The 26,298-nt window shown below is 34.8% G+C and overlaps 1 protein-coding gene across 9 annotated transcripts in view; it reads left to right on the top strand.

The window, feature by feature from the left end:
• CNTN1 (contactin 1) overlaps positions 1-26,298 on the top strand; it is a 390,240-nt gene that overhangs the window by 276,702 nt on the left and 87,240 nt on the right. For 7 of the 9 annotated variants that reach the window (XM_030822637.1, XM_030822635.1, XM_030822633.1 and 4 more), the window contains one exon: positions 17,542-17,700. In XM_030822637.1, the coding sequence (XP_030678497.1) occupies positions 17,542-17,700 (159 nt within the window). Of the gene's footprint in view, positions 1-7,691; positions 8,884-17,541; positions 17,701-26,298 lie in introns of those variants that run through there. The other 2 variants (XM_030822638.1, XM_030822639.1) reach the window with 1 other exon arrangement.

Raw genomic sequence — 26,298 nt, forward strand, 5'->3', positions numbered from 1 at the left:
TGGGTGAACAAAACATGTTTGCCACTGAAATTGCCAAAATAGAAAATGCAATTAGGATTATATCTTATATACTATATATTTGTTTACATCTTATATATTACATTAAATGACGTTTCTTCACTCAAATCTGAGTTTAAAAACAAACAAAAGAAAAAGAAAACGACTTTGCTATGTAAACTTTTTCTTTTGGCCTGGTTCTCAACTCTAACATATGCTGTATAGAATTTTAAAATGTTTTGGAAAAAGAGTAGCTGAAACTAAAGCAAATGATATGAAAACTCTGTAAATAATTTTGTCCTCAAAAGAAGTTTGTGTTGTTTACATTACTACATTAGAAGCTTATTTATTTTACCTTATGTGGACTTGTATTTAGGTGAAAACACCATGTAAGTGAGTGTGTGTGTGTGGGTGTGTATGTGTGTGTGTGTGCGCAGCTTTCCACTTTATTTCTAAGGAAAAAATACAGTTACAGAATGGAGAGAGATATTAGAGGTCATCTTTATTGATATACTCTGTTAAGGTTTTTATTGCTTAGCCTAATGACGTGGTTACCAGATTTTTTCTTAAGAAGGCTATTTGGTTGATTACTAAACCACTTTTAAACTCTTGGATAAGTTAAGGTAACACGGTTGAACAAATAAATAAGCCAGTAAGCCTGATGGAAGCTGTCAATATACGTTTTAGGTGGAATAATAGTGCAGTATTTTAAAGTACTATAATAGTTGCCTAAAGGTCTTTTCTATGGAAAATGCTCAATTATTTTACTCCCAGCTGGTTTACATTAGCAGAGTTAATATCCAGGGTATCCCACTCTTCACTGCCCAGACAAAATTAATTCTGAAGCATTTACTTGGAGATGATGGTCCAGGCAAATTACTATTCTTTTTTTGTAAGAAATATGGAATAAACATTTTCTTTCTCTAAGACAAAATTGTTCTAATGGTCCTATTATTGGCAAATCATGTGTTAGTTACGTCTTTTCTCCTTCCCACTTTTTCACAGTAACTATATGAAATCTCTGCATTATGTTCAAATTTGAAAATACAATTTTAAATGTAGAGTTAATCCTATAGGTTATCTAGAAAGTTCCTACCCCTTCATTTAACAACTTGGACTCAGAGAGAAAGAGTTCCTCCCCTGTATTATCCATCTACATGGTGGCAAACAATAATCTAGGGACCCCGGTCCAGCCTTCTCATTGTGCTAGACTTTCTCCAGAAAGTATGGATAAATGAAATCTGTAGTTAATTTCTAAAACTCACTATACCAGAAAGATTATCAAGTCTATTCTGGAGCTAGTAGGACAAATTCTTTTAATAATTTTTACTAAATAGTTAAAGTTATTGATTTCAGTTTCTACTCTTTTCTCTTTCTGTTCCCACTATCTGGCGTATGCTAATACAAAATATATATTTTTTAAAACATCGTAGGAAAAATAAAGCCAAAGACATGCATTATAAACAGATGTAATCACTAATTCTTGGATTATTTAGGGTTCTATTTATATGACTAGCTCAGGGACTTTGGATATTAGTGAGGGACACAGGACCATATGCTGCCATGTGAAAAGTTTGTGTAACTCTTGGTGCTAAATCAGATTTTATGCTTCTGTGGTATCTGGCATAAATGTTCATGTTGTGTTCAAGAATCCTTACATTCAACATATTCTTAAATAAGCAAATATGGGCTTATGTTTGAAATTATTATTAAGGTATGCCAGGCCAAAATAAATTAAAAAGGACTTTTAAATTAAGCAATTTAAGTATCATGTAGTTGGGAAGAAGAGACATAAAGGTTCTATGTAATATATGCACCAAGTTAAACAGGCATGTAAGTATACACACCTCATCACACCACACACACACACACACACACACACACGCATGGGAAGGGATCCAGAAAAGAGACGAACATATACAGGCAGAAAGATCTGGGTCCAAATCATCACAGTCAAATCAAAGAGAATGGTTGAGGTAGTTTTTCAAGTATTTGGGGCAGAAAAACACACATTTACCTCAGATATTTGGATAATTGCCTCTGCTTTCCACTTGCTTTGGCCAACAAAGTCTTGCCACAGAGACAGACTAGAGATTCCATCTCATCAGCCTTGCAGAACTGAGACAGGAAAATGGTCCTTGCTGCCCACTCTGGCTGGAACAATTACAACTGGGCGCCATTCTGAGCCATCCTGACCCCACTCTGCACTAACCACAGCAATACATCCATTGATAGCAAAACCTGCCCAGAAATTAAGCCTTCCCCTTCCCACTGAGAGTCAACAAATTCAGATCAAAGAAATACGACTGGGCTGGTTCTCCATAATTGTAATACACAAAAGCTAAAATACTGAGCTGAAATGCATATTTGGTTATAAGAAATGCAGAATTTAGAAAATTTAAAGTCAGAACTTATTTAAATAACTAGTGGTTATTTAAACAAAAACTCTAGTAAAACTGACAGCTTTCCCAATTACTTCTGGAATTTTAAAGTACATCAATAATTAGAAATTGTATTTCTCAGTGCAAGTTCAGCGTAAATTGATGTACACTCAAGAATTTTTTCAAATACGGCCGCAAAATAGGTAATTCATTCAGAATGAGTCACATTATTTTAAATTTTAAGATAGGTCTTGAAAATTATCTAGATTAGCACTTCATCTTACAAATTCAAAACTTAAAATATAAGGGTTAGAAGATACTATGTTATGCACTAATATAAATTTAGATTTTTCTTTCCCTCCACACTAGAGTACAGTGAGAAAAGCTCCCCTGGAGGAGTTCTTCTTTTCTGCAATTAATTACTCCCGGGTCTCTTATAATCAAACTGGTCAGCTTTTGGCAAACTGGAATTTCTTTTTTGCTGCACATTTAGTGTGTATCCATGGCTCCTTTAAAAAATAATCGGCCAGGGGAGGCTGAGGCAGGAGAACTGCTTGAACCCAGGAGGCAGAGGTTGCAGTGAGCTAAGATCATGCCACTGCACTCCAGCCTGGGCAGTAGAGCGAGACTCCATCTCATCTCAAATAATAATAATAACAATAATAATTGGCCTGGTGCAGTGGCTCATGCCTGTAATCCCAGCACTTTGGGAGGCCAAGGCGGGTGGATCAGGAGGTCAGGAGTTTGAGAACAACCTGGCCAATATGGTGAAACCCCATCTCTACTAAAAATAAAAAAATTATCGGGTGTGGTGGCACCTGCCTGTAGTCCCCCGTGCTTGGGAGGCTGAGGCAGGAGAATCACTTGAACCCAGGAGGTGGAGGTTGCAGTAAGCCGAGATTGCGCCACTGCACTCTAGCCTGAGCGACAGAGGGAGATTCCGCCTCAAAAAACCAAAACAAACAAACAAACAAACAACCCTTCTACCACACAGTTTGATTCCAGGGAGACAGTAGGAAAGCTTTACAGAACTTAGCAGGCCTTGGGAGCTTTTAGATACTGTATGCATTTCAGTGCTCCATATTGATTCATACATCCATGCATATTTACCAGACACTTATGCCAAATTAGGCTACAATTATGCCAATAATGTCAAAGTTCAAGAGCAATACAGATAATCAGTGATACCTACAAGTCTCGATGAATATGAATAAATGGCAATTAGTTCATATTTTGAAAGTAATTGTGATTTATGTTGGTAAAATACTATATTTTTCCAACTCAAATCTTTAGGCTGTGAAAAGGTATATATATATATAAAAAATGATGAATACAAAATACAAAATAAAAATAAAGATATATAATTATATAATTTAATGTATAATATATGACAATGTAACTACATAGCATGTTATAATAAAATATATATTATATATCATATAACATGTATTGATTACATCATAAAAGGATATATAACATTTATTAAAGACATTGTTTACCAGATTTAAAGGACAGGTATCATTACTGTATTATATTCATTTTACACATGAGAAAATTGAATCTAATGAGGCTAAGTTAATCACTCAAGGTCACAAAGCTACTAAGTGGAAGAACAAGGTTTGAATGCAGACAGTCTAATTTCAGGTAGAACACCCAGCTCATGGCTATAGCACACTGTAACTAAAAATTAATTCAAATATATTCAATGTGATAAAATAATCATTGTGGAAAAGCTAAGCTGCTGGCCTTTTACTTTCTCGGCAATAAATGTTTATTCTATAGAGTGTCACTGATACTGAGCTTGTTATTTTATTTTTGCTTATGTTATATTTATGGCTGGCCTATTACAAGGGAAACTATAGTAGTTATTTTTTTTTCAGCTACTCGACTTTACACAGTTATAACTACAATAGCAAAACCAGTAAATGAATTGTACTAGATGGCTTAAAGGCTTGATTTTATAATGTGCTCTTTGGCCTAAAAATAGGTAAATGAAATTTTGATATGTGTTTTCCTGTTTTTTAAAATAACATATAATTCATACAGTTAAAAATAGTTCATTCAGAATATTTAAATATCTTAGATTATAATGTCTACACCTATAGGACTTTCCTATAAATTTTACCATGTCGTCCTACAAAATTACTATGAGGTGGTAGTACAAGGACTGTTATTCCCATTTCATAGGCAAAGGAAGTTTAATAAAGAAAAAAATATATTTTCAACTATCAGTTATAAAGCCAGAATGTGGCCAGATACTAGTGTTCCAAATTCAACTACATGAACATGCTTTTCCCTTCTTGATGTTTAACTTTCCCAAAGACAGAAGTCAGACCATATAATTTTGTATCGTGCATCTCTATCATTGTTGGTACATGGTTTGTCAAATTAATTAGATCATTCCCTCAAAACACTCTGAGTTATTGATAATTCCAAGTTAAGTTAGAGTATAGTAACATTTTAGCTTGTTTAAAATTAGAATTTCATTAATAGTTTCCCTTTTCAGCTCATTTGACTAAATAAGACAAAAACACCTTAGCCTCATTGCTGAAAATATAACCAAGAAAAAACTTAACGACGTAAAATCCCTTTCGAGCAGTTTTATTACTTATGATTTTTGTGCAGTCTGCCATTTCCAGTCTCATGACTATGCAGTGCTTTTTTTTGTTGTTGTTGTTGAGAAGGAGTCTCGCTCTGTCGCCCAGGCTGGAGTGCAGTGGCGCGATCTCGGCTCACTGCAGGCTCCGCCCCCCGGGGTTCATGCCATTCTCCTGCCTCAGCCTCCCGCGTAGCTGGGACTACAGGCGCGCGCCACAACGCCCGGCTAATTTTTTTGTATTTTTAGTAGAGACGGGGTTTCACCGTGTTAGCCAGGATGGTCTCGATCTCCTGACCTCGTGATCCGCCTGCCTCGGCCTCCCAAAGTGCTGGGATTACAGGCATGAGCCACCGCGCCCCGCCTATGCAGTGCTTTCATGATGGAGCCTTTTGCAGGCTTGCTTCCCACCCAGTTTCTGGAAGCTTAATTTAGTCACAAAAGTATGGGCACCTGCGCAAATTAGAATGAAGGAAACTCAGAAAAAGCTTTTACCCTCTAAACTAATCATCAGTTTATGAAGCTACAGAGAGATTTTAGTGCTTTTGCATTCCTACAATAGCTTCTCCAACTCTAGTTGCCACTACTGGGATTAAATGAAACATACACAGAGAGAGAAAGAAATGTTTAAGTATTCTGCAACTGACGCTGAGCTAGGATACCCCATTAGATCAGAGCAGCAAGGCGTAGTTCTAAATCTTTTCTCTGCCAGAGCGCTTTTCCATCATCATGTTTAACTGTACACTATACTGCCATAATTGATTGCAGATTTTGGCATAAATCCAAAAAAACCTTTTTCCCCTGAAAAGCACAACACTATTTTAATTGTTATTTGCTTAATGCCAGCTAACAGTGATGATCATTGTGTGGACATGGGAAGACATAAGGGAGTGGCTGAGGTTCACGTGCATTTCCCAGGGCACCCCTGAAGAGCCAACATCTTCACGTAAAAGTGCATTGGGGGCCGGGCGCGGTGGCTCACGCCTGTAATCCCAGCACTTTGGGAGGACGAGGCAGGTGGATCACGAGGTCAGGAGATTGAGACCATCCTGCCTAACACGGTGAAACCCTGTCTCTACTTTAAAAAAAAGAAAAAAAGTGCATTGAGATACAAGCGAGTGAGAGTTAGCGTGCTACAGGGATAACTTTGAATCCACTTTATCCTTTGGGAAAAAAATGCAGAAACTTCTGAATTCTCAATATTATTAGTAGCAAATTACTTGCGACACACCAGAGTGTAGAAATCCCTTGTGTAATTATTCCCAGAATGGTCTAAGTTCCGTGGAACTGAAGAACCCACCTGTGAGCATCTGCTTCCTTCACTCTTAGTGACTCTCAACAATGAGAGCTTGACCCCACCCCTCCTTCACACATTCCTGAGAATTTCTCCAGAAGAAAGGAACTGTTACTGATAGAAATATTTCAGATCCCGCTGATATGTAGGGTCTGAGCAACTTGGAGGACCACTATTTGATATATTTCTACATCGTCTGGTAGATACAGTGACTAATTCAAGGAGATGACACCCCTCTCTGGAGGAGTTTAGGGAGGCTCCCTTGGTGACTGTTCACAGCACCCCCTTTTCAGACTTAAAATCTCAAATCACAGATAAGCAAACTCTGGTAAAAGACTAAAAACTACCCAAACTGCATTTAAAAGAAAAAAAAAAGAATATATCTAAAATTAGGATTTTCAGTTCTCATCAAAAGGATTTAAAATTTCATATGCTTAAAATGTCAAATGAGTCTTATGACCTTTTTTACTATTTACCGTAAGGTCTGAATTTACAACAAGCAGTCAGCTTAGGCAAGTTTTCCTAGTTTCCGTTTCTTCTATTTAAATAGCTATCTCCAGGGGGCAGTAGTGGCTATAAAATAGTATAATTCTAATAATAACTATCCTTAGTTATACGTAGGGGAATGAGGTAGGTGATCATTCTGTTAATTACATGGTTTTCCATAACAATATTGCTGTATTAATATACACATACTGCTGTTAAATGATTTGCATGGTGTGATAGAAGAGCTGTGGCTTTTGGTATTAGGTAAATCAATTAGATATCCACTTTGCCTACCTAACCTACGGTCTTAGGCTAGTCTGTTAATCACTGTAAGCCTTAAATTCCATATTTATAAAAGAGAATATGAATAGTTATAGTCCATACATTGTTCATGGCAACTTTTTATAAATGTTTTCCTTTACTTCCTTCCCTTTACTATGAATGTATATGTTGACATAAGAAATAAATAAAATATGACTCAAGACACAGTTCTCACAAAACACAGCCTCAACTGTTGATTAACTTTTTCGAACCATTGCTTCAATGTATCCTCATTATTTTTTTTCTTAGAAGTCTTCAAGGCATAAGCATATATTTTAGTAGATAGACTCGCACTCTGTGGAATGAAATTTACAAAGGATCCATGAGATTTGTTTCATTTATTTGTTTTTTTTGAGGAGAGACTTCAATTACAACACTTGCTCCTTAGAAAGTCAGTCACCGTGTATGAGGGAAAGGTTTTAATTGGGCCACAGCTTGTGGCATCAGTCTTCTCCCTTTGGTCCCCCGTCCTCAGTGTGTAGGGAAAGATACCTTTCTGTGTTTATTCTTTCACCTTACCCATCAAGGAAATAGGGCAAATCCCCCAAGTGCATGGCTTCCTGCCCCTAACTGGGCATCCACACTCTCCCTTCAGCCTTGATCTTTCCTCTTGCAGGTAAAAACAGAAAAGGTGGAGAGAAAAACATGGTGGATTCCTTTCTCCCCGTCTGTGCAAGCCTGCCTCCAACCTGGTGATCGTTGACACTCACCATTTCTGTGAAAGACTTTTTTTTTTTTTTTTAACATATTATACTAGATTTGACTAACTCAATCTTGTAGCTTCTGCAGTTCCCCTCACCCCCAACCTAGTTCTTAGAGTATGTTTCCCCTTTGGAAACATGTAAACATATTTTGGGCATAAATATTTTTTAAAATATAACTATAATGCTTCACTAATACCTTAAAAATGCCTAGTGAACTAACTCAGTACATTATATAATGGCCAAGTGAAAGTTTTGTGTTTTCATGTCCTGTTTTTCTTTGAAATTATATAGCCCAGAAATTAGCTCATTATCTGAAAAATGTATGAAGAACTGATTAATTGTGTAATACAGGAGTATTGCCATTGAATGTACTGTTTGATTTATTCAAGCAGGTAATGAACAATGTTGTCAAATTCTCTAATGAGACATCATAATTAGGACATAAGCTAAAAGGGGCATTACTCCGGCAGTCTTTTTTTCTTAATCCTAGTGCCATACATATGAAAGAATGAAAAGCATTACTTCAGTAAACAACTGAAGTCCTACCATGGCTCTGTAGGGTTTTTGGAACAATTCCTGGAATTGGAAAGTGAAAATGGATAGCACATGGAGGAAACCCTCATCTGAGTAGCAAGATTTTAGTAAAGATGGCTAAGCCATTAACAGCATGCATTCATATTTAATTGTATTGACTCCTGCCATCAGCTTTTGTAGATCTTTTCTTTTGGGTGGAAGGTTGTGATTTTTATTGGGAGGACTTGAGTAGAAGTGGACGATTAAAATTGAGGAGTATATAGTTCTTTCTGGGACTGCTTAAATGTTACTGTTTGAAAATGCCTTCACTTTCCCCCTTTGGTCAAAGAGATGCGCTTAAAATTCTTATTCCTTCACAATAAATAATTTTGATTTTCTTAGACAGGCTTGCGTTTAGGTATGAGTTTCTCCTTTACTTCATTTAGCAATTCTCTCTGTGGTCAGAAGAAATCTGAAGAAAGCTTTGAGGGAAATGAATATAATTCTTAAATTATTATATGTGTATATATATATAGTTTAACTTTAAAAATAATTTATTAGTCATCATAAAGAAATAAATGTCTCTGGCTCAAGATGTTACTTATTTCCTTCTTTTATATTTTCTAGTCTCAATTACTGTTCCAAAAGGAGCTATCTTAGAATTTAGACTAGATATCCAGATTAATTGCCATTTTTGTAAGATGTTTAAAATCAGTTTGAGAATTTTGATGTGTCTGTAAACAGCACCATGGAGACAGGTATGAATCATATTGAGGGCATCTTTCTATGTAGTCCATACTGAAATTATACAACCAAGACCAGATGGGAATATTGTTTTTTAAAGAAATAATTGGCCGGGCGCAGTGGCTCACACCTGTAATCCCAGCACTTTGGGAGGCCGAGGCGGGCGGATCACAAGGTCAGGAGATCGAGACCATCCTGGCTAATACGGTGAAACCGTCTCTACTAAAAATACAAAAAATTAGCCGGGCGTGGTGGCGGGCGCCTGTAGTCCCAGCTACTCGGGAGGCTGAGGCAGGAGAATGGCGTGAACCCCGGGGCAGAGCTTGCAGTGAGCCGAGATCGCGCCACTGTACTCCGGCCTGGGGGACAGAGAAAGACTCTGTCTCAAAAAATAATAATAAAAATAAATAATAAAAATTCTAAAGGAAATCACAGGACAGATGTGACTTGTACCAGAAAAGGACAACCTTCAACTATATCAAGTAGAAGAATTATACAGGTTCATTTATCTTCATTTAGTCTTGTTCTTATTTCTAACTGGGATCTAAATTTACCTTTATCAATATCAGAGGTTAAGAAAATTACCATATTCCTATTAAATGGTAGACATATTTAATAAGATTCAGCTTCATCTTAGTACAACTTCAAACATCAACATGATCACACAACATTGATTTATATTTTAAAACAGGATAATGGAGCCATTGTCTTAGATAATTTTCAAGCAAGAACAGGACTGCAATAAATAATGAGACGTTGACATTCCTTGGTAAAGAAGATGTCTCCTGCCCTAATATGACTGTCACTCAGCAATTTCAATTTTATGTTTACTTGATTTAAAAAGGGAGGATAAATTGTTCTGAAAAGTTTTTTGTTTCCTTAGCAGTTCAAACTTTTCATTGAAATTTGTTGTTTTGGTAAAAATAAACAGTGCACAGAATATTTGCACGTGGTGCTTTGCTTTTAATTACTTACTAGGGAATTACCAGTGGAAAAAAGAATGTCACCAGTGTTTTTCCTACTTACACCAGTTCTGCAGCATGAATATTTATATTAAATGTATGTGCTATATGAATTCCCCAAAGAATCAGTAGTTTTGGGGGGTTTATTTCCAACTATAGTTGTTTAGAAAGCCAGTGTTTAAGAGGGAGAGAGCCGGTTAGGGCTACTATCTAAGTAGTGGCACCAATTCAAAAGATAATTGGGGTGTAGTCACAGCTACTTTACATCCTGTTTAGAAATTGAGACACAAGGATCTTGATTTCTAGTCTTCTATCCAATTTGATTTATCAAAAAAAGAATCTTGATTATTGTTTAAGAAAATATGGTCATCTTATAATGTGTGAATGGTCATTTGGAAAATTTATTTATTGTTTTCTCACTATCTTTCCTTGAATGTCTAAATTCTTCTTCATGGAATGTTACTACATTTTTAAAGCAGAAATGACAGAACTGATAAACAACTGTATTTCTCCTCATTTTTAAAAATTAGTTTACATATGAATGAGAACTGAGTAAAAATCAAATCTATATTTTGTTCATACATAGGTATGTTTTTCTAAAAACATCAGTAAAATCCAGGAAAGATTACCAAATATATTTATAGCGATCAATAAAGAGTGGGAATGTATTGAATATGAATTTATAAATGGATGATGTGTTTATCTTTACTTAGCTGAGTTAACACAGAAACAGAGATTTTAAAAGGCATGATTGGTGGGGCATGATGGTACACACCTGTAATCCCAGCACTTTGGGAGACTGAGGTGAGTGGATCACAAAAGCCCAGGAGCTCAAGGCCAGCCCAGGCAACATGGTGAAACCTCATCTCTATAAAAAATAAAAATAAAAATAAAAAATAAAAAAAGCTATTATCAGTATATTACAGTTTTTGTCATATTTTCCAAAATATTCACTTGTATACAGGTAATTCATATTCTCCCCAAAAAGAAAGGTCAGCAACGGAAACCTAATAACATTTTTGAATGTGATACTGACAATGCTGTTTTAAAAATATTGTTTTTAGGATAGTTGTTGAAAATTTGGTCTCATGGCAAATCGATTAGGTTCAGATTCTAACTTTGACATTTACTTGCTGGGTGAACATGGCTATTTTATTTAACCTATTCCTGTCTGTTTCCTCACCTGTAAAATAGGAAAAATAATAGCACTTACATCATAGGGTTATTGGTAAGAATTATAAAAGATTTGGTAGTGACTTCGATATAAGTACCCAGAAAAACGCATAATTTTTATTAAAACATACAATATAAATTTCCCCTTTTTGAATCACTAATAATTTTATACTATGTTAATTTTATATTGTTAGCAGTTCAAGTCCAAAGAGAACAATAGTGTAGACTTGTTGTCATCCAGGTAATTACTTGGAAGTCTTTTGCAGACAGGCACATTTAAGCTGTATAATCTAAATTTGAAAATGGACGTTTTCTCATTTCGAGCATGTTATACCAGAAAACACTGTCTTTGATCCCATCTCTGTACTCTTTCACTGATTAGCTATGTATCTCTGACAACAGCCCTTATAGACTTCAGTGTCCTTTTATAAAATGGATTCTTTATATATATAGATAATATATTTATATATTATTTATATAGATAAAATATTTATATATTTATATATATAAAGAATCCATTTTATATTATACATAAATATATAATATATATTATATATTATACATAAATATATATTATATATTATATATTATATATTTATATATTATATATTATATATTATATATTATATATTTATATATTATATATAATATATATTATATAATTATATATAATATATAAATATATAATATATAATATATATATTGGTTTTAGTGGACTCTTAAATGTATGTGATCTACCTTAAATATTGAAATGTTTCTATTACTTGTCTGTAGTGCATGATTTAATCGTAAGAATGTTGAAAACATAAATTTAGAGAAAGAGAGTAGGGGTGTGGCAAATGAGACTCTGCAATGAACCATGAATGACAGGAGATCATTTAGGCCATCTCCCCAGTCCTTTACTAGGTAAAAAAGTGACAGAAACAAGTCTCAATAGCTGTTCGTAGGCTTGTTTTTAGCCAGATTTGAAGAACTCCCAAGGTAAGAAACATAACACTAACAAGGACTTTGATAGATCATTATTTTTGTATGCCCCATAGGTGATATTTTATGGAACATTCTCAGTCAACATTCTCTAAGACACATTTTTAAAGTGAGAGTGAAAGAATATAATGGCTGCAAAACAAGAATAGTAAGAGAGGGGGTCATGCAAATAGGAAAGAAAGAATAGTCCCACAGAGGCAGCCCCCATCTGAAGTACAGAAAGGTAGACCAAAGAAGGGTAGCGATTTGAACACTATGATTTTGAACGGGAAAATAAGAATCAAAAAAATCAACAGTGAAGTTTGTCCTGCCAACTGCAATGAAAGAGGAATTCAATCAGCTGGATAGGCTGAGCACAATTAGTGGTGTCCACTCTTGATGCCATCCTGTCAGCATTTGGAAGAATCAGGAAACGGAAACAGCAGAAATAGTAGGGATATAATATATGAGCATAATAAAATGTATTTCAAAAACTCGAGAGCATGGGGTAGGGGGAGGTGGTGACAAGAGAGGAGTGAAGATAAAACTGTATTTATAAAAGCATAAAACAAAAAGCATGCTTTAAATACCTTTTTATTCCCTCCTCCATATTTTTCTTTTTCTCCTTTCACCTCTTTCTAACTCCCCAATATTAATGTTAGTGAGAAAAATGGATAAAAAGACTTGGCCAGGTCTAGTCAGGAATACATTCCAGTTCTTTTTCCCCCAACTTCAGATCTTTAATAATTACAACCAAAGAAAGAAAAAAAATAGAAGACTAATTTGTCATCTAATGTGTCTAGGCATTTAAAATCAGGTCAGATTCCAACAGTCTTTTTCAATTGACCAATTTCTCTCTTTTATGTTAACTTTGGGGTAAATAGTTCTTAGAGTCGTTAGTTATCTGGCTGAGAACAGCCTAAGAAACTGGAAGGAGATATCAGTAAAGTAATAGTGAAATAAGCTGCATGCATGAGGCCATTTGCTTACATTTTCCCTGGTTTCCTTAAGGATTTATTGAGAGCACATGGTAATGGAAACTAAAAAAAGAAAAAAAAAAAAAGAAAGAAAGAAACTCAGGGTTAGAATTACGTATGGTTGGGTTTTTTTCATTGACAAAAGAATCAGAAGAGTGGTCAGTTCCTAAATGCCTTCCTTCGTGCTGAGAACAAAGTAGCTTTGTCATTTTATTTTCTACCTCAACACTTCTCTGTCCATTCTAAACAAAAAAAATAAGCAAGTAACATCAGCCTACACTTCTCGAAAACCTTCCTGCTGAAAGACACTGCAGGGCTGGGCCTGGCTTGAAGTCAGACCGTCCACGTTTGTCTCCGTGCTCTATTTTTTGCCACAAATTGATTCCTTAATACACAGAGTATCTTCACATTCCCAAATTTTCCTCACCTACATCAAAATTACTGGAAAACATTTTACTTTCTATGTTGTCCTATAAACCAAAGAGTATCTGAGACAAGTCTCAAGAAAGTTTATTTTGCCAACGTTATGAATGCACCTGTGACACAGCCTCAGGCAGTCCTGACGACCTGTTCGCAAGGTTGCTGGGATACAGCTTCATTTTATGTATTTTAGGGGGACATGAGATATCAATCAACACATGTAAGATGTACACTGGTTGCATCTGGAAAGCGGGACAACTCAAAATGGGGGGCTCCCAGATCTTAGGTAGATTTAAGGATTTTCTGATTGGCAATTGGTTGAAAGAATTCTTACCAATAGAAAAGAATGTCTGTATTACCATACAGACTTGTGGGTGGTGGGGATCAAGGTTTTCTCCTGCAGATGAAGCCTTCAGGTAGCAACCTTCAGAAAATAGATTGTAAATGCTTCTTATCAGACTTAAGAAGTCTGTTCTATCAATAATTCCCAAAGGGAGGAGGGTATAATGAGGCATGTCTGGCTGCCCCTTCCCATCACTTCCTGAACTAGTTTTTCAGGTTACTTTTGGAATGCCCTTGCCAAGAGAAGGGTTCCTTTCAGATGGTTGGGGAGCTTAGAATTTTATTTTTGGTTTACTGTCCCTGCTTTCTTTTAAGTAATAAGTGGTAGATAAATACTCTGTAAACAGATCCCTGACAATGACTGACAAAGTACTAATTAATAACTCCTGCCAGGCAGCTAAGATGCTCAGAAATCTTTTAAAGAAGTAATGACAATAATAATATTGTTAATAGATAAGGTTTCCTGATGGTTTTCTATGTACCAGGCTGAGAACTACATTCTTTAAGGACATTATTTCAGTCCTAACAATCATCTGTTTTTTTTGTTTGTTTTGTTTTGAAATGGAGTCTCACTCTGTCACCCAGGCTGGAGTGCAGTGGCGCAATCTCGGCTCACTGCAACCTCTGCCTCCCAGGTTCAAGCAATTCTCCTGCATCAGCCTCCTGAGTAGCTGGGATTATAGGTGTCTACTGCCATGCCAGCTGATTTTTGTATTTTTAGTAGAGATCTGGTTTCACTATGTTGGCCAGGCTGGTCTTGAACTCCTGACCTCAGGTAATCCACCTGCCTTGGCATCCAAAGTGCTGGGATTATAGGCGTGAGTTACCACACTTGGCCTAAAACAATCTTATATGTTTTTGTATTACTGTTATTTTACAGATGAGTAAACAGGAGCTTAACGATTTTAAGAAACTTGCCCAAGATAAATCAGGGCACAGAATTGAAAGCTGAGTCTATCTTAATTCTCAAGTCCCTGATTTTTAATACAATTATGACTTTAATAGTATTATTTTTTCTCAGGCATTTTTGGGGAGATATTTGTAGGCAATTACTAGATGGAAAAATCTACTTCATATCAGTGGAACCAATACCGAGTAAGATTCCCACACCAGGGTTTTGAAGACACCAACCCACCCCTTTCTGTTTGTCTTCTCAATTCCACCTCTTCATGATGATGTAGTATTTCAAGACAATTGGAAAAATGAAGACTGTACTGTGGATGACAGTTATGTTTACAGAACTGCCTGAAAATTAATTATAATAAATTTATTTATCTATACACCAAATATTTATGAAGAACCTACCATAGGCCAGACATATATCTGAGAAAACAATGGACAAGTATAATTATAGTGTTTTGCCCAACAATATTACCCTTAAATGAGTGGATGACTGAATTATTATGCATATAATGTCTCGACAAATACACTAATAATATGCAGCTTTACTCTGACCTTTATGAAATATTATTCATTTGACACCTCAAGAACATCAGAGAATAACAGCAGGGAAATGATTTACACTTCAATGGTTAATGATTAACCTATGATAATTTTGTCTTACATTCCCTTTAACATTTTCTGAATGCCATACCCCTATGCTCAGAAAAAGTATCTGAATGCATGCATTACAGGGCTTTTTCTTTGTTTGAAAAATTCTTTTATTATTCACCTCTAATTTTTTATTTTAACACTCTAAAATATTCTACTTAGTAATTGACTTAGGATGCTGCATTATGTGAAGTAATGAACTCTTGATTCTGATCAAGAATGTACACTGTATTTCAATGTGTTTTCTTACATATGAAAAATGCAATGTGTTCTCTCTGAATATCAAATGTGTTCTGTTATGTGTCTACTTTCAATTATTTAACATTAAGAAGTCTAAGTATACTATTATAGGTTATAAATTTATAAAAGTTCATTTGCTTTTCTTATATTTATATGTGATATATTTCCAAATAATAAAATTTACTGTCATGGATAGGGTATGTGTCTTGTGTTATTTTAACATTAGTGGTGATGTGTTTTTGTTGATCTGCACACACTTTCTTCCTTGGGACTTTCTTCCTAAGGAAATGGGTGAAGGTTTGGGGTGTTGGCCATACCTCTGCAAATACCAATGTTCTTATAAAGAAAAAGGCCATCTAAGCTAAGCAACCCAACTGGTATGTAAATATAAAGGTATATATTTCAGCTGAAAGATAAAGACAAATGTCCTCTTTAGTATTACATTAATTATGAAAAATGATGGTGCTACTTAATAAAAATTGTTGATTATTATATTAAATATGCCTAAATCAGTTGGGGGTGGACTCCTTTCTGGTGCAAATAGAACAGGTGATATGCATGTTTAGTTATAAACATTCTGAAATGTCTATACCAGGAGCTGTCTATTAACTGAGAGGCTTCTTCAGCTTTTTAAGTGATAGATCCCACTTCACCTCTTAAAGGACATTTTTTTCTTATTTTCATTTGTCTTATTTGAAGACAAAAAGCTCTTCAAAGCCCAAAAAGTTGTGTCTCATTTATCTTTTAATTTCTATTTCCCGGCACAGTGCACTGTTGAGAGGATAAAGGAATAGTATTGGTACTCAGTTACCAATACTGTAATAGGTTTACTATGAAAACCTATTTTTAACATTGTTTTTTTGTTTAGCAAGAACAACTCTTCTAAGACTCTTCAATATAATTTGAGGTTTTAAGAGCATTCCTGGTACATCTCTGAATTGACAATTATTTTCTATATATTATATAAGTAGAAACATTTTTAATATTACTTATTATGACTATAACTAACATGAAATGTATTATGCAAAATGATACATGAAATGATTCCCAGAAATCTCCACTTCAAGTAAAATGAATTACCTATAACATTTAGAGTTATAAGAAAGTATATGGGCCAGTGCGGTGGTTCACACCTGTAGTCCCAACACTTTGGAAGGCCTAGGCATGAGGATCACTTGAGCCCAGAACTTGGAGACCAGCCTGGACAACATGGTGAAACCCAGTCTCTGCAAAAAAAGTACACACATGCACATAGAAATTAGTTGGGTGTTGTGGAATGCTTGTAGTCCCAGCTACTTGGGTGGCTGAGCTCGGAAGATCCCTTGAGCTGGGGAGGCAGGCGGAGGCTGCAGTGAGCCATGATCATCCCCACTGCACTCCAGCCTGGGTGGCAGAGTGAGACCCTAATTCAAAAAAAAAAAAAAAAAAAAACCACAAAGAATAAAGAGGATGTGTTCAGTTCTGGGGAGGCAGAATGACAATAGACCAAATGTTCCCATTCTAAACTGAATTGTGCTACCATCTCTGATTCATGCATTCAGCAAGAATTCATTAAATCATACTATGCTACAATCTGTGTTAGGTCCCCTTGGTGTCAATTGCATATAATGAGTCAGAGATTATCATATCTGCATAACAATGTCATTTTGAAATGATAGCATTTATCTCCTTCCTTAAAAAGACACACATGAAATCATTCAGTGAAAACTACAAATGATATCACTTCTTATAATCTATATTTAAAAGAAATGCAGACACACTGATTATATTGTACAAATGTTCTTTAGATTAATTGTTAGAAGACATTTTTGTATTCTAATGTGTGTTTGACTCACTAGTTGGAATTCACTGATTCATTACCCAAATTTTCATTTCAGGCCCTCCAGGCCCTCCAGGTGGTCTGAGAATAGAAGACATTAGAGCCACTTCTGTGGCACTTACTTGGAGCCGTGGTTCAGACAATCATAGTCCTATCTCTAAATACACTATCCAGACCAAGACTATTCTTTCAGATGACTGGAAAGATGCAAAGACAGGTGAGTTTTATTTGTCTGATTAATCCATGCATGTTTTCAAAGTGAATCCTTTTCTCAAAAACAAAAATTTGGGGGTTTAAAAAATGTCATTATCTACCTTGAAAGGCTTTCTTAAATTTTTCAAAATGTATTCTAATATTTTGGTAGTGAAGAAAATTACATGGAACTTACACATTTAACTGTGTTAAAGCTATAGAAAAAGAAGTATCATTTCTAAATCAATATATAATGGAAAGCAAAATGAGGCCTCCTGGGTTTCTTACTTGAGTTTTGTGTGAGATTTACTGCCCCAAAATTATTGGGAAGTCTATATTTGAGCAAATAGCATTTATAGCATATTATTTATGACCCTTTTTATTTGGGTATGTATGTACTGTAGTTCTGAATTTCTAAAAAGCCACATTGATCATAAATCTTAAATTAAGCATCCAAATCTTACTACTATAACCCTTTATGTGAATGATGTCACCTGGTTTGAATTTCCTCAAAACAGATTTTTAAAGACATTTTGGATCTTTCAAACTTTTTCTTTTCTTATATTAAGATTTTCTAAAGTTGATTGGGAAAAATTAATTAAGTGGGTACTTTCCTTTGTCTACAACTTTGCCATTTGTCATGACTAGCCTACAATATCACACATCAATACATATATTTTCTCCTGTAAAACGGAAGATTGAAGATCTTTTTGATAAAATAACCTGTTTATCTTTGTAACTTTTGATAATATTTTTAAACAAACTTGTCATTGCCAGAATTCTTTAAGACGGAAAAGAGGAGACATAGAAATATTTTCCCATTTGTCACAAGAGGTGAAAAGAGACACGAGTGTGTGAATAAAATGTTCCTCCTTTTTAAAAAACTAAAAAAAAAATTACTCTAATCTCCCAAATCTGCTTTCATTTTAGATTTATCTTAACATAATGGAAATCCCATTTCCCAAATGCTAATATTTGTATTGCTCACTAAGATGTTTTAATTTAAATTTACTTCTATTTGATATTTCTCTCCCTCCAGGGAAATAAATCAAATATAAACTGGAGGTCTGTTGCAAGGATTTAGGATATATTTTAATATCAGATGATTCCCCACCTAAGTGTAAAAAGTTGCAATAAATTAGAAACAGGTGAAATATTTCCATTACATTATGCTTATTGTTTTAAGAATTATCTGTAAATATTCTTGACAAAATCAGACCTTCTGAAAAATAATTTTAAAAACCTTTTAGATACTTTATAAACCTAAAGCATGGGCAGTTTCTATCTGATCTTTGACAAACCTGACAAAAACAAGCAATGGGGAAAGGATTCCCTATTTAATAAATGGTGCTGGGAAAACTGGCTAGCCATATGTAGAAAGCTGAAACTGGATCCCTTCCTTACAACTTATACAAAAATTAAATCAAGATGGATTAAAGACTTAAATGTTAGACCTAAAACCATACAAACCCTAGAAGAAAACCTAGGCAACACCATTCACGACATAGGCGTGGGCAAGGACTTCATGTCTAAAACACCAAAAGCAATGGCAACAAAAGCCAAAATTGACAAATGGGATCTAATTAAACTAAAGAGCTTCTGCACAGCAAAAGAAACTACCATCAGAGTGAACAGGCAACCTACAGAATGGGAGAAAATTTCTGAAACCTACTCATCTGACAAAGGGCTAATATCCAGAATCTACAATGAACTCAAACAAATTTATAAGAAAAAAACAAAAAACCCCATCAAAAAGTGGGCGAAGGACATGAACAGACACTTCTCAAAAGAAGACATTAATGCAGCCAAAAAACACATGAAAAAATGCTCATCATCACTGGCCATCAGAGAAATGAAAATCAAAACCACAATGAGATACCATCTCACACCAGTTAGAATGGCCATCATTAAAAAGTCAGGAAGCAACAGGTGCTGGAGAGGATGTGGAGAAATAGGAACACTTTTACAGTGTTGGTGGGACTGTAAACTAGTTCAACCATTGTGGAAGTCAGTGTGGCGATTCCTCAGGGATCTAGAACTAGAAATACCATTTGACCCAGCCATCCCATTAGTGGGTATATACCCAAAGGACTATAAATCATGCTGCTATAAAGACACATGCACACGTATGTTTATTGCGGCACTATTCACAATAGCAAAGACTTGGAACCAACCCAAATGTCCAACAACAATAGACTGGATTAAGAAAATGTGGCACATATACACCATGGAATACTATGCAGCCATAAAAAATGATGAGTTCATGTCCTTTGTAGGGACATGGATGAAAGTGGAAAACATCATTCTCAGTAAACTATCGCAAGGACAAAAAACCAAACACCACATCTTCTCACTCATAGGTGGGAATTGAACAATGAGAACTCATGGACACAGGAAGGGGAACATCACACTCCGGGGACTGTTGTGGGGTGGGGAGAGGGGGGAGGGACAGCATTAGGAGATATACCTAATTCTAAATGACGAGTTAATGGGTGCAGCAAACCAACATGGCACATGGATACATACGTAACAAACCTGCACATTGTGCACATGTACCCTAAAACCTAAAGTATAATAATAAAATTTTTTTTAAAAAAAAGCATGGGCAGTTTCTACTTTTCTGAAGAGAATGGAAAAGTATGATAATAATGAAACTATTAGAAATCTAGCCACATTAAAATAAATAAGTGGTTTAAATTTGGTTTGGCCCTGAAAAAAGAAATACTAATTGCAATCATTTTCATTATTTATGTATGCTTACTATGTAGCTCAATTTAAATATGCTTCTTATTTTAAAATATCCACTAGAAAGTAAGTTCCATGAAGGTAAAAACTGTTTTATTCACTGTTGTATCTCTAGCACCTAGATCAGGGCCCACAGTGCTAATTCATTAAACATGTTTATTGAGTCCCCACTGTGTGCCAGAACCTATTCTAGATGCAGTATGTATAGCTGAGCAGCAGTGAACAAAATAACAACAACAAAACCTGTCTTCAAGGAGCTTATATTATAGTAGAAGAGATGCCAATACAGAATTAAAATATATAGTAAATCATATGGTGATGAATGCTAGAGAGAAACAACAGAAAAGAGGAACGGGGAGGTAGGAGATGTGTTTTAAATAGGGCACTTCTCATGTTCTCACTCATAGGTGGGAAAAGAATAATGAGAACACTTGGACACAGGGTGGGGAACATCACACACCTGGGCCTGTCTTGGAGTGGGGGGAGGGGGGAGGATAGCATTAGGAGATATACCTAATGTAAATGACGAGCTAATGGGTGCAGCAAACCAACATGGCACATGTATACATATGTAACAAACCTGCACGTTGTGCACATGTACCCTAGAACTTACAGTATAATAAATAAATAAGTAAATAGGGTACTTCTGATATTAGTAATAGCCACTGCTGCTTTCTGAAAGTTCCTATTTCCATTATGTATCTTTTCCAATTCTTCTACTTTCATTGAATTTGGGTCTTTGAATCTAAAGTATGTTTTCTGTTGGCCACATATAGTTGGATTTTTCATCCAGTTTGATAGTCTCTGCCTTTTGATTGAATTATTTAATCCATTAACATTTAATGTTATTATTGATACAGTTGAATTATAGCTGCATTGTATTTTTGCTTTCTAAATATTTTACTATTTTTGTTCCTCTTTTCCTTGTTCACTGCTTTCTTTTGGAAGAAGTGAGCATTTTCTAGTGTAACATTATAATTCCTTTGATGATATTCACTGTGTGTGTGTGTGTGTGTGTGTGTGTGTGTGTGTGTATAATCCTGCTCTGAAGGGAAGTTTATATTCACTATACATGTGTATATTCAAACACGTACATACTTAATGAATACTCTAGGGCTTACCAGATACATTTGAACTTATCAGAATAGGTTTTATAATTTTATTAGCTTAAATTTCAGTGAATATGAAAGTGTTTCTACTAGATAGTTCTATTTCCTTCTTCCTCTTTTGTGCTATTACAGTACTATATATACCATATATTATATTACTATATATTAATAGCATATATAGTATTATAGTAATATATATTACTATAGTACTGTATATTAACATTTTGTTATATATGCTATTATAGCATATTTTATTATATGCTATTATAGCATATTTTATTATATGCTATTATAGCATATTTTATTATATGCTATATGCCATATATAGTAATATAGTTATATATTGCTATAATAGCATATAATATATGCTATTAATATTTAGTAATATATTATTAAATATATTACTCACAGACAAAAGGATTAAATATATTACTCACACACAAAAGAGGAAGATGAAATAAAGCTATCTAAATAAAGCTATCTAGGGGAAACACTTTCATACTCAGTGAAATATATATAAATAGATATATTACATCTATATAGGTCACAAACTCAATAATCTTATATTATCACTTTCTGTAATTGTTTGCCTATTAAACCAATATATGTTTGTTTATATTATACTTTGTTAATTTGTCTGTTATATCTTTTATATTTACTACTTCTAATCCTCCTCACTTGTTCATGTTGATTTGAGTTATCATCTGTCTAAGTCTATTTTGCATTGCTATAAAGAAATATCTGAGGCCAGGTGATTTTGAAAGGAAAGAGATTTATTTGGCTCACACTTCTGCAGGCTATACAAGAATCATGGCGCCAGCATCTGCTTCTTGTGAGGGCTTCAGGAAGCTTTCATTCATGGTGAAAGCAAAGTGGCTTGTCACATGGTGAGAGAGGGAGCAACAAAGAGAGAAGCAAGGTGCTAGGCTCTTTGTAACAATCAGTTCTTGCATGAACTAATAAAGCAAGAACTCACTCATTATTGGAAGAAAGGCACAAAGTCATTCATTGGGAATCCACCCCCATGACCCAAACTCCTCTTATTAGGCCCCACCTCCAACATTGGGGATCAAATTTCAACATGAGATTTAGAGTGGACAAATATACAAACTATGTATCACCATCTGATGTCATTTCTTCACAACTTTGCTCCTAACCTGTCCCCTTTGTGCAGCTAGTATCAAATATATTACATTTCAATATATTATAGATCCAAAAACACAATTATATATATAATGCATATATAAATGCACAACATATGTGTGAATATATATACATACATATATAGTTTTCTACAATTGCTTTTAAATAAGAGAAGATAGAAGAAAAAATAAGTATTTATACCATCTTTTATAATTACAAAATTACCTTTACCAATGCTCATTATTTTGGGGGAGTTTATTCAAATTGCTGTTTGGGATCAACTACTTTCAACTTGAAGAACTTTAATTTTTTTTTGTAAGATAAATCTTTTAGTAACAGTTTCTCTCAGTTTTTGTTTATTAAGGAGTGCATTTTGCCTTTGGTTTTAAAATATATTTGCTTGGGATGATATTCCTGGTTGACAGTTTTTGTTTTTCTTTTCTTTTTCACTGCTTTGAATATGTCATCTTAGATGCCTTTTTCAGGCTGAGAAGATTGTTTTCTATTCTATTTGCTGAAAAGTGTCTCAAAATCCCTCTATATTTACCAGTGTATTTATTATATCTGGGTTCCTCATTCCTTTCTGTAAAACTGTTTTTTTATTTGGTATAATTTGCACTACTAAGAAACTTACAGCATTTCTAATTGTTCAGGTTGTTGCACTCAAAAGTTTTTACATTTTTTCTATCAGAAAATGTCTAATTTCATCATTAAGTGTTATTTTTATTTCATACAAAATCCAAATTGTTCTTCATTTTACTTTGATCACTTTAAAAACATTGTTCTGTTGTCTTTTGTCTCCATTGTTTCAGGTGAGAAGTCAGTTATTGTTTTAATCATAATTCCCTGTACTTGATATGTCCCTTTTATGTGACTCCTTCAAGATTTCTTTATTTGCTTTTCAGCTTGATAAAATGCATTTATCCTAATGGAGCTTGGCTTCTTGTATTCTTGGGTTGATATTTTCTTCAACTTTTGAAAATTCTTAGCCATTCATTACCTCTTCACATATTTCCTCTGCTCTACTCTCTCTTCTTGGTTTCCCTTGACACGTATGTTAGATTGTTTGATGTTGTTCCACAGATAATGGACTGTGTGTGTGTGTGTGTGTGTGTGTGTGTCTGCTTATCTGTGTGTCTGTGTTTCTGTATGGATAATGGCGAATTTTCTCTCTTGCTTACATAGATAATTTATTTTGCTGGATTTGGTCTGCGAATAATCCCATTAAAATACTTTTGACCTACTGCTTTATTGTGTTCAGGAATTTTTATTTCTAGCATTTGGCTGCTTTTAATATTGTTCACATAATATTCCATGGGAATTTCCTATTTGTTTATACAAGTTGTGCATGTTTTCCACTTGACATTTTTACTTACTTAACATAGTTATGCTAAAACCCTATCAGATGATTTAAACATCTAGACCACCTTAAAGTCTAGCTCTGTTGATTTTTTTTTTATTTCTTGACAGTGGGTCATATTTGTTTGCTCATGTGTCTGATAACTTTTTGCTCAATTCCAAACATTGTGTATAGGAGAACAGTCAGTGATTACTAAAGTGAATATTAATTGATGTCTGGGAAAGTGCATGTCATTGCTTTAGGGACTGAGTCAATCAGATTTGTAGTTGAGATGATCTGAGCATTGTTGTTAGATTCAGTTTAGCACAGGCTTAAAGTAATTTGAATGTATGATCAGACCTTCCTACATATCTGAGTGTCTGGAGGTTTTCCTGTCCTGCTATCAGATTTCGGCAGACTCTTCTACGTTGGACCCCACAGAGGACTCTTTCAGCTCCCCTGCTTCTGCCCAGATACCTGCTGCTGATAATCAGTCTAAAGCCCAGAGTGCTCAGGCTTTTTACTCAGTTCTCCTTCTCTTCCCTTAGATTTCAACAGGTCCAAAGCACCTGTCCCTCACAGGGGAAGCAGATCTCTCTCAGCACTCTTGCCACTATCTCATGTTTGTGGTATCGGTGCCCCAAAGGGAAGTCTTTTTTGGCTCTTTTGTTCTGCCCCAAAACTTTCTTGAGTACACATGATGAAGGCCTGTGAAAAATAATTGTCAAATTACCATAGATTCTCCTTGTTCTTTGATCTCCGCATGTTTTTAAACAGCCATACCAGCCTATATTTTGTCTGTAAATATCTCTTAGAAGTTAAACTGTTTTCTTCTTGCTAACATCTGTGACTACATCCTTCTTTCATCACTGTTCTACCAATGATGAATTTTAGTCCATTGTGTCTTCACAAACTCAGCTCTCTAATGGGCTTTGAAAGATAATGGTTTATAGATTATCTATGTGTTCTTTTTGTTAGTGTACTAGTGAAGTTCTCTTGTGACTGCGTCCTAAGTGGAAGTGAAAAATACTTTCTGCAACAAATACAGAAATAAAAATCATATGGTTTTTATTTATGGTGTGACCACTAGGAAACAAAGGTACAGGATTAAATTCAGCTTCATGAAGGTAAATACTTAAGATATGAAATAAATATGTTTCAAAGATACCAACTTTCAGTGTTCCAAAGATTAAATTTAGAATAATGAGATGAAGAAATAGACTATGTACTTTTAAGGCAACCTATTGTAAATTTTACTTCTCTTGGACTGTTTTTAGCGGATGGACAGCAGACAGCTTGATGCTGTTCCTGGAGTTCTACAAGATGCTCAGGTCGTTGTTAGAAAATTGTGTTTGATTCTATGCTGCTGCTTTCAGAGGACAAATTATAGAATATTGTTAGTGATGGTGTGTGTGTGTGTAAGAGGATGTTGGCCAGAACATGAAGAGGCATAGTAACCATGCTATCAGAAATAGTTAAGAGAACCTGGAATAGATTATCCAACATGAAGAAGAAAATATGTTTATATTTAAATTTCTGTCTTGTGTGAGACTGAGTTGATTATTAAAATTTTTCTGCAGTTAACATCTTTGCACATAAATGTTTCTCTATACTTTAGATTATTTCCCTAAAATATATATTTGTAAATTAAATTGTTGAGTATAAACAGCCAAAACCCATGAGCTATATTATATAATCGCTCTGCAGTAAAGTAGAACCAGTTTTTATTCCCATCAGCAGTATTTGAGTATCTCTTCTGCCGTATCTTTACCCAGTATTATCTTTTTAAAAATGAAAACTCCCTAGGTTTATTGTAGGACAGTATCCTTTTTTTTTTTTTTTTTTGCCTTTCTGTTTCTTCAGTTTTTGTAGTTCTCATTTAAAACATGAATTTCTAGATTTTTATGAGGCTACATTCGTATTTCCCTTAGAGAATGATCAAGGATTCACACCTTCTGAGATGCCAGAGCACAGCTTGCTTTACTTTTGCTTCATGGAAATTTGCCTAACCTATGGCTTCTTCCAGAGTCCTGCCAGGCGATCTATGGGTTGGGTCTAGGACCTGTAACATAAGACTAAGTAGGTGCGCTAGAACCAGTGAGAAGCCTTTAAATGCTCATTTCCAGTCTCAAACAGACACCTGAATTTTTATTTAGAATCTCTGAGTGAGTAGGTTTTTTCTGCGTACTTTCAAATATTTGGGTTTTAGATTGAAATGGGGGATATCAAAGATTCTGCTTGTGTTCAGATCTTAAAGAAATACCAGGACTCACTCAGGTAACTTGTA

Source organism: Nomascus leucogenys, chromosome 11, assembly GCF_006542625.1.
Source record: "Nomascus leucogenys isolate Asia chromosome 11, Asia_NLE_v1, whole genome shotgun sequence".
Taxonomy (NCBI): Eukaryota; Metazoa; Chordata; class Mammalia; order Primates; family Hylobatidae; genus Nomascus; species Nomascus leucogenys.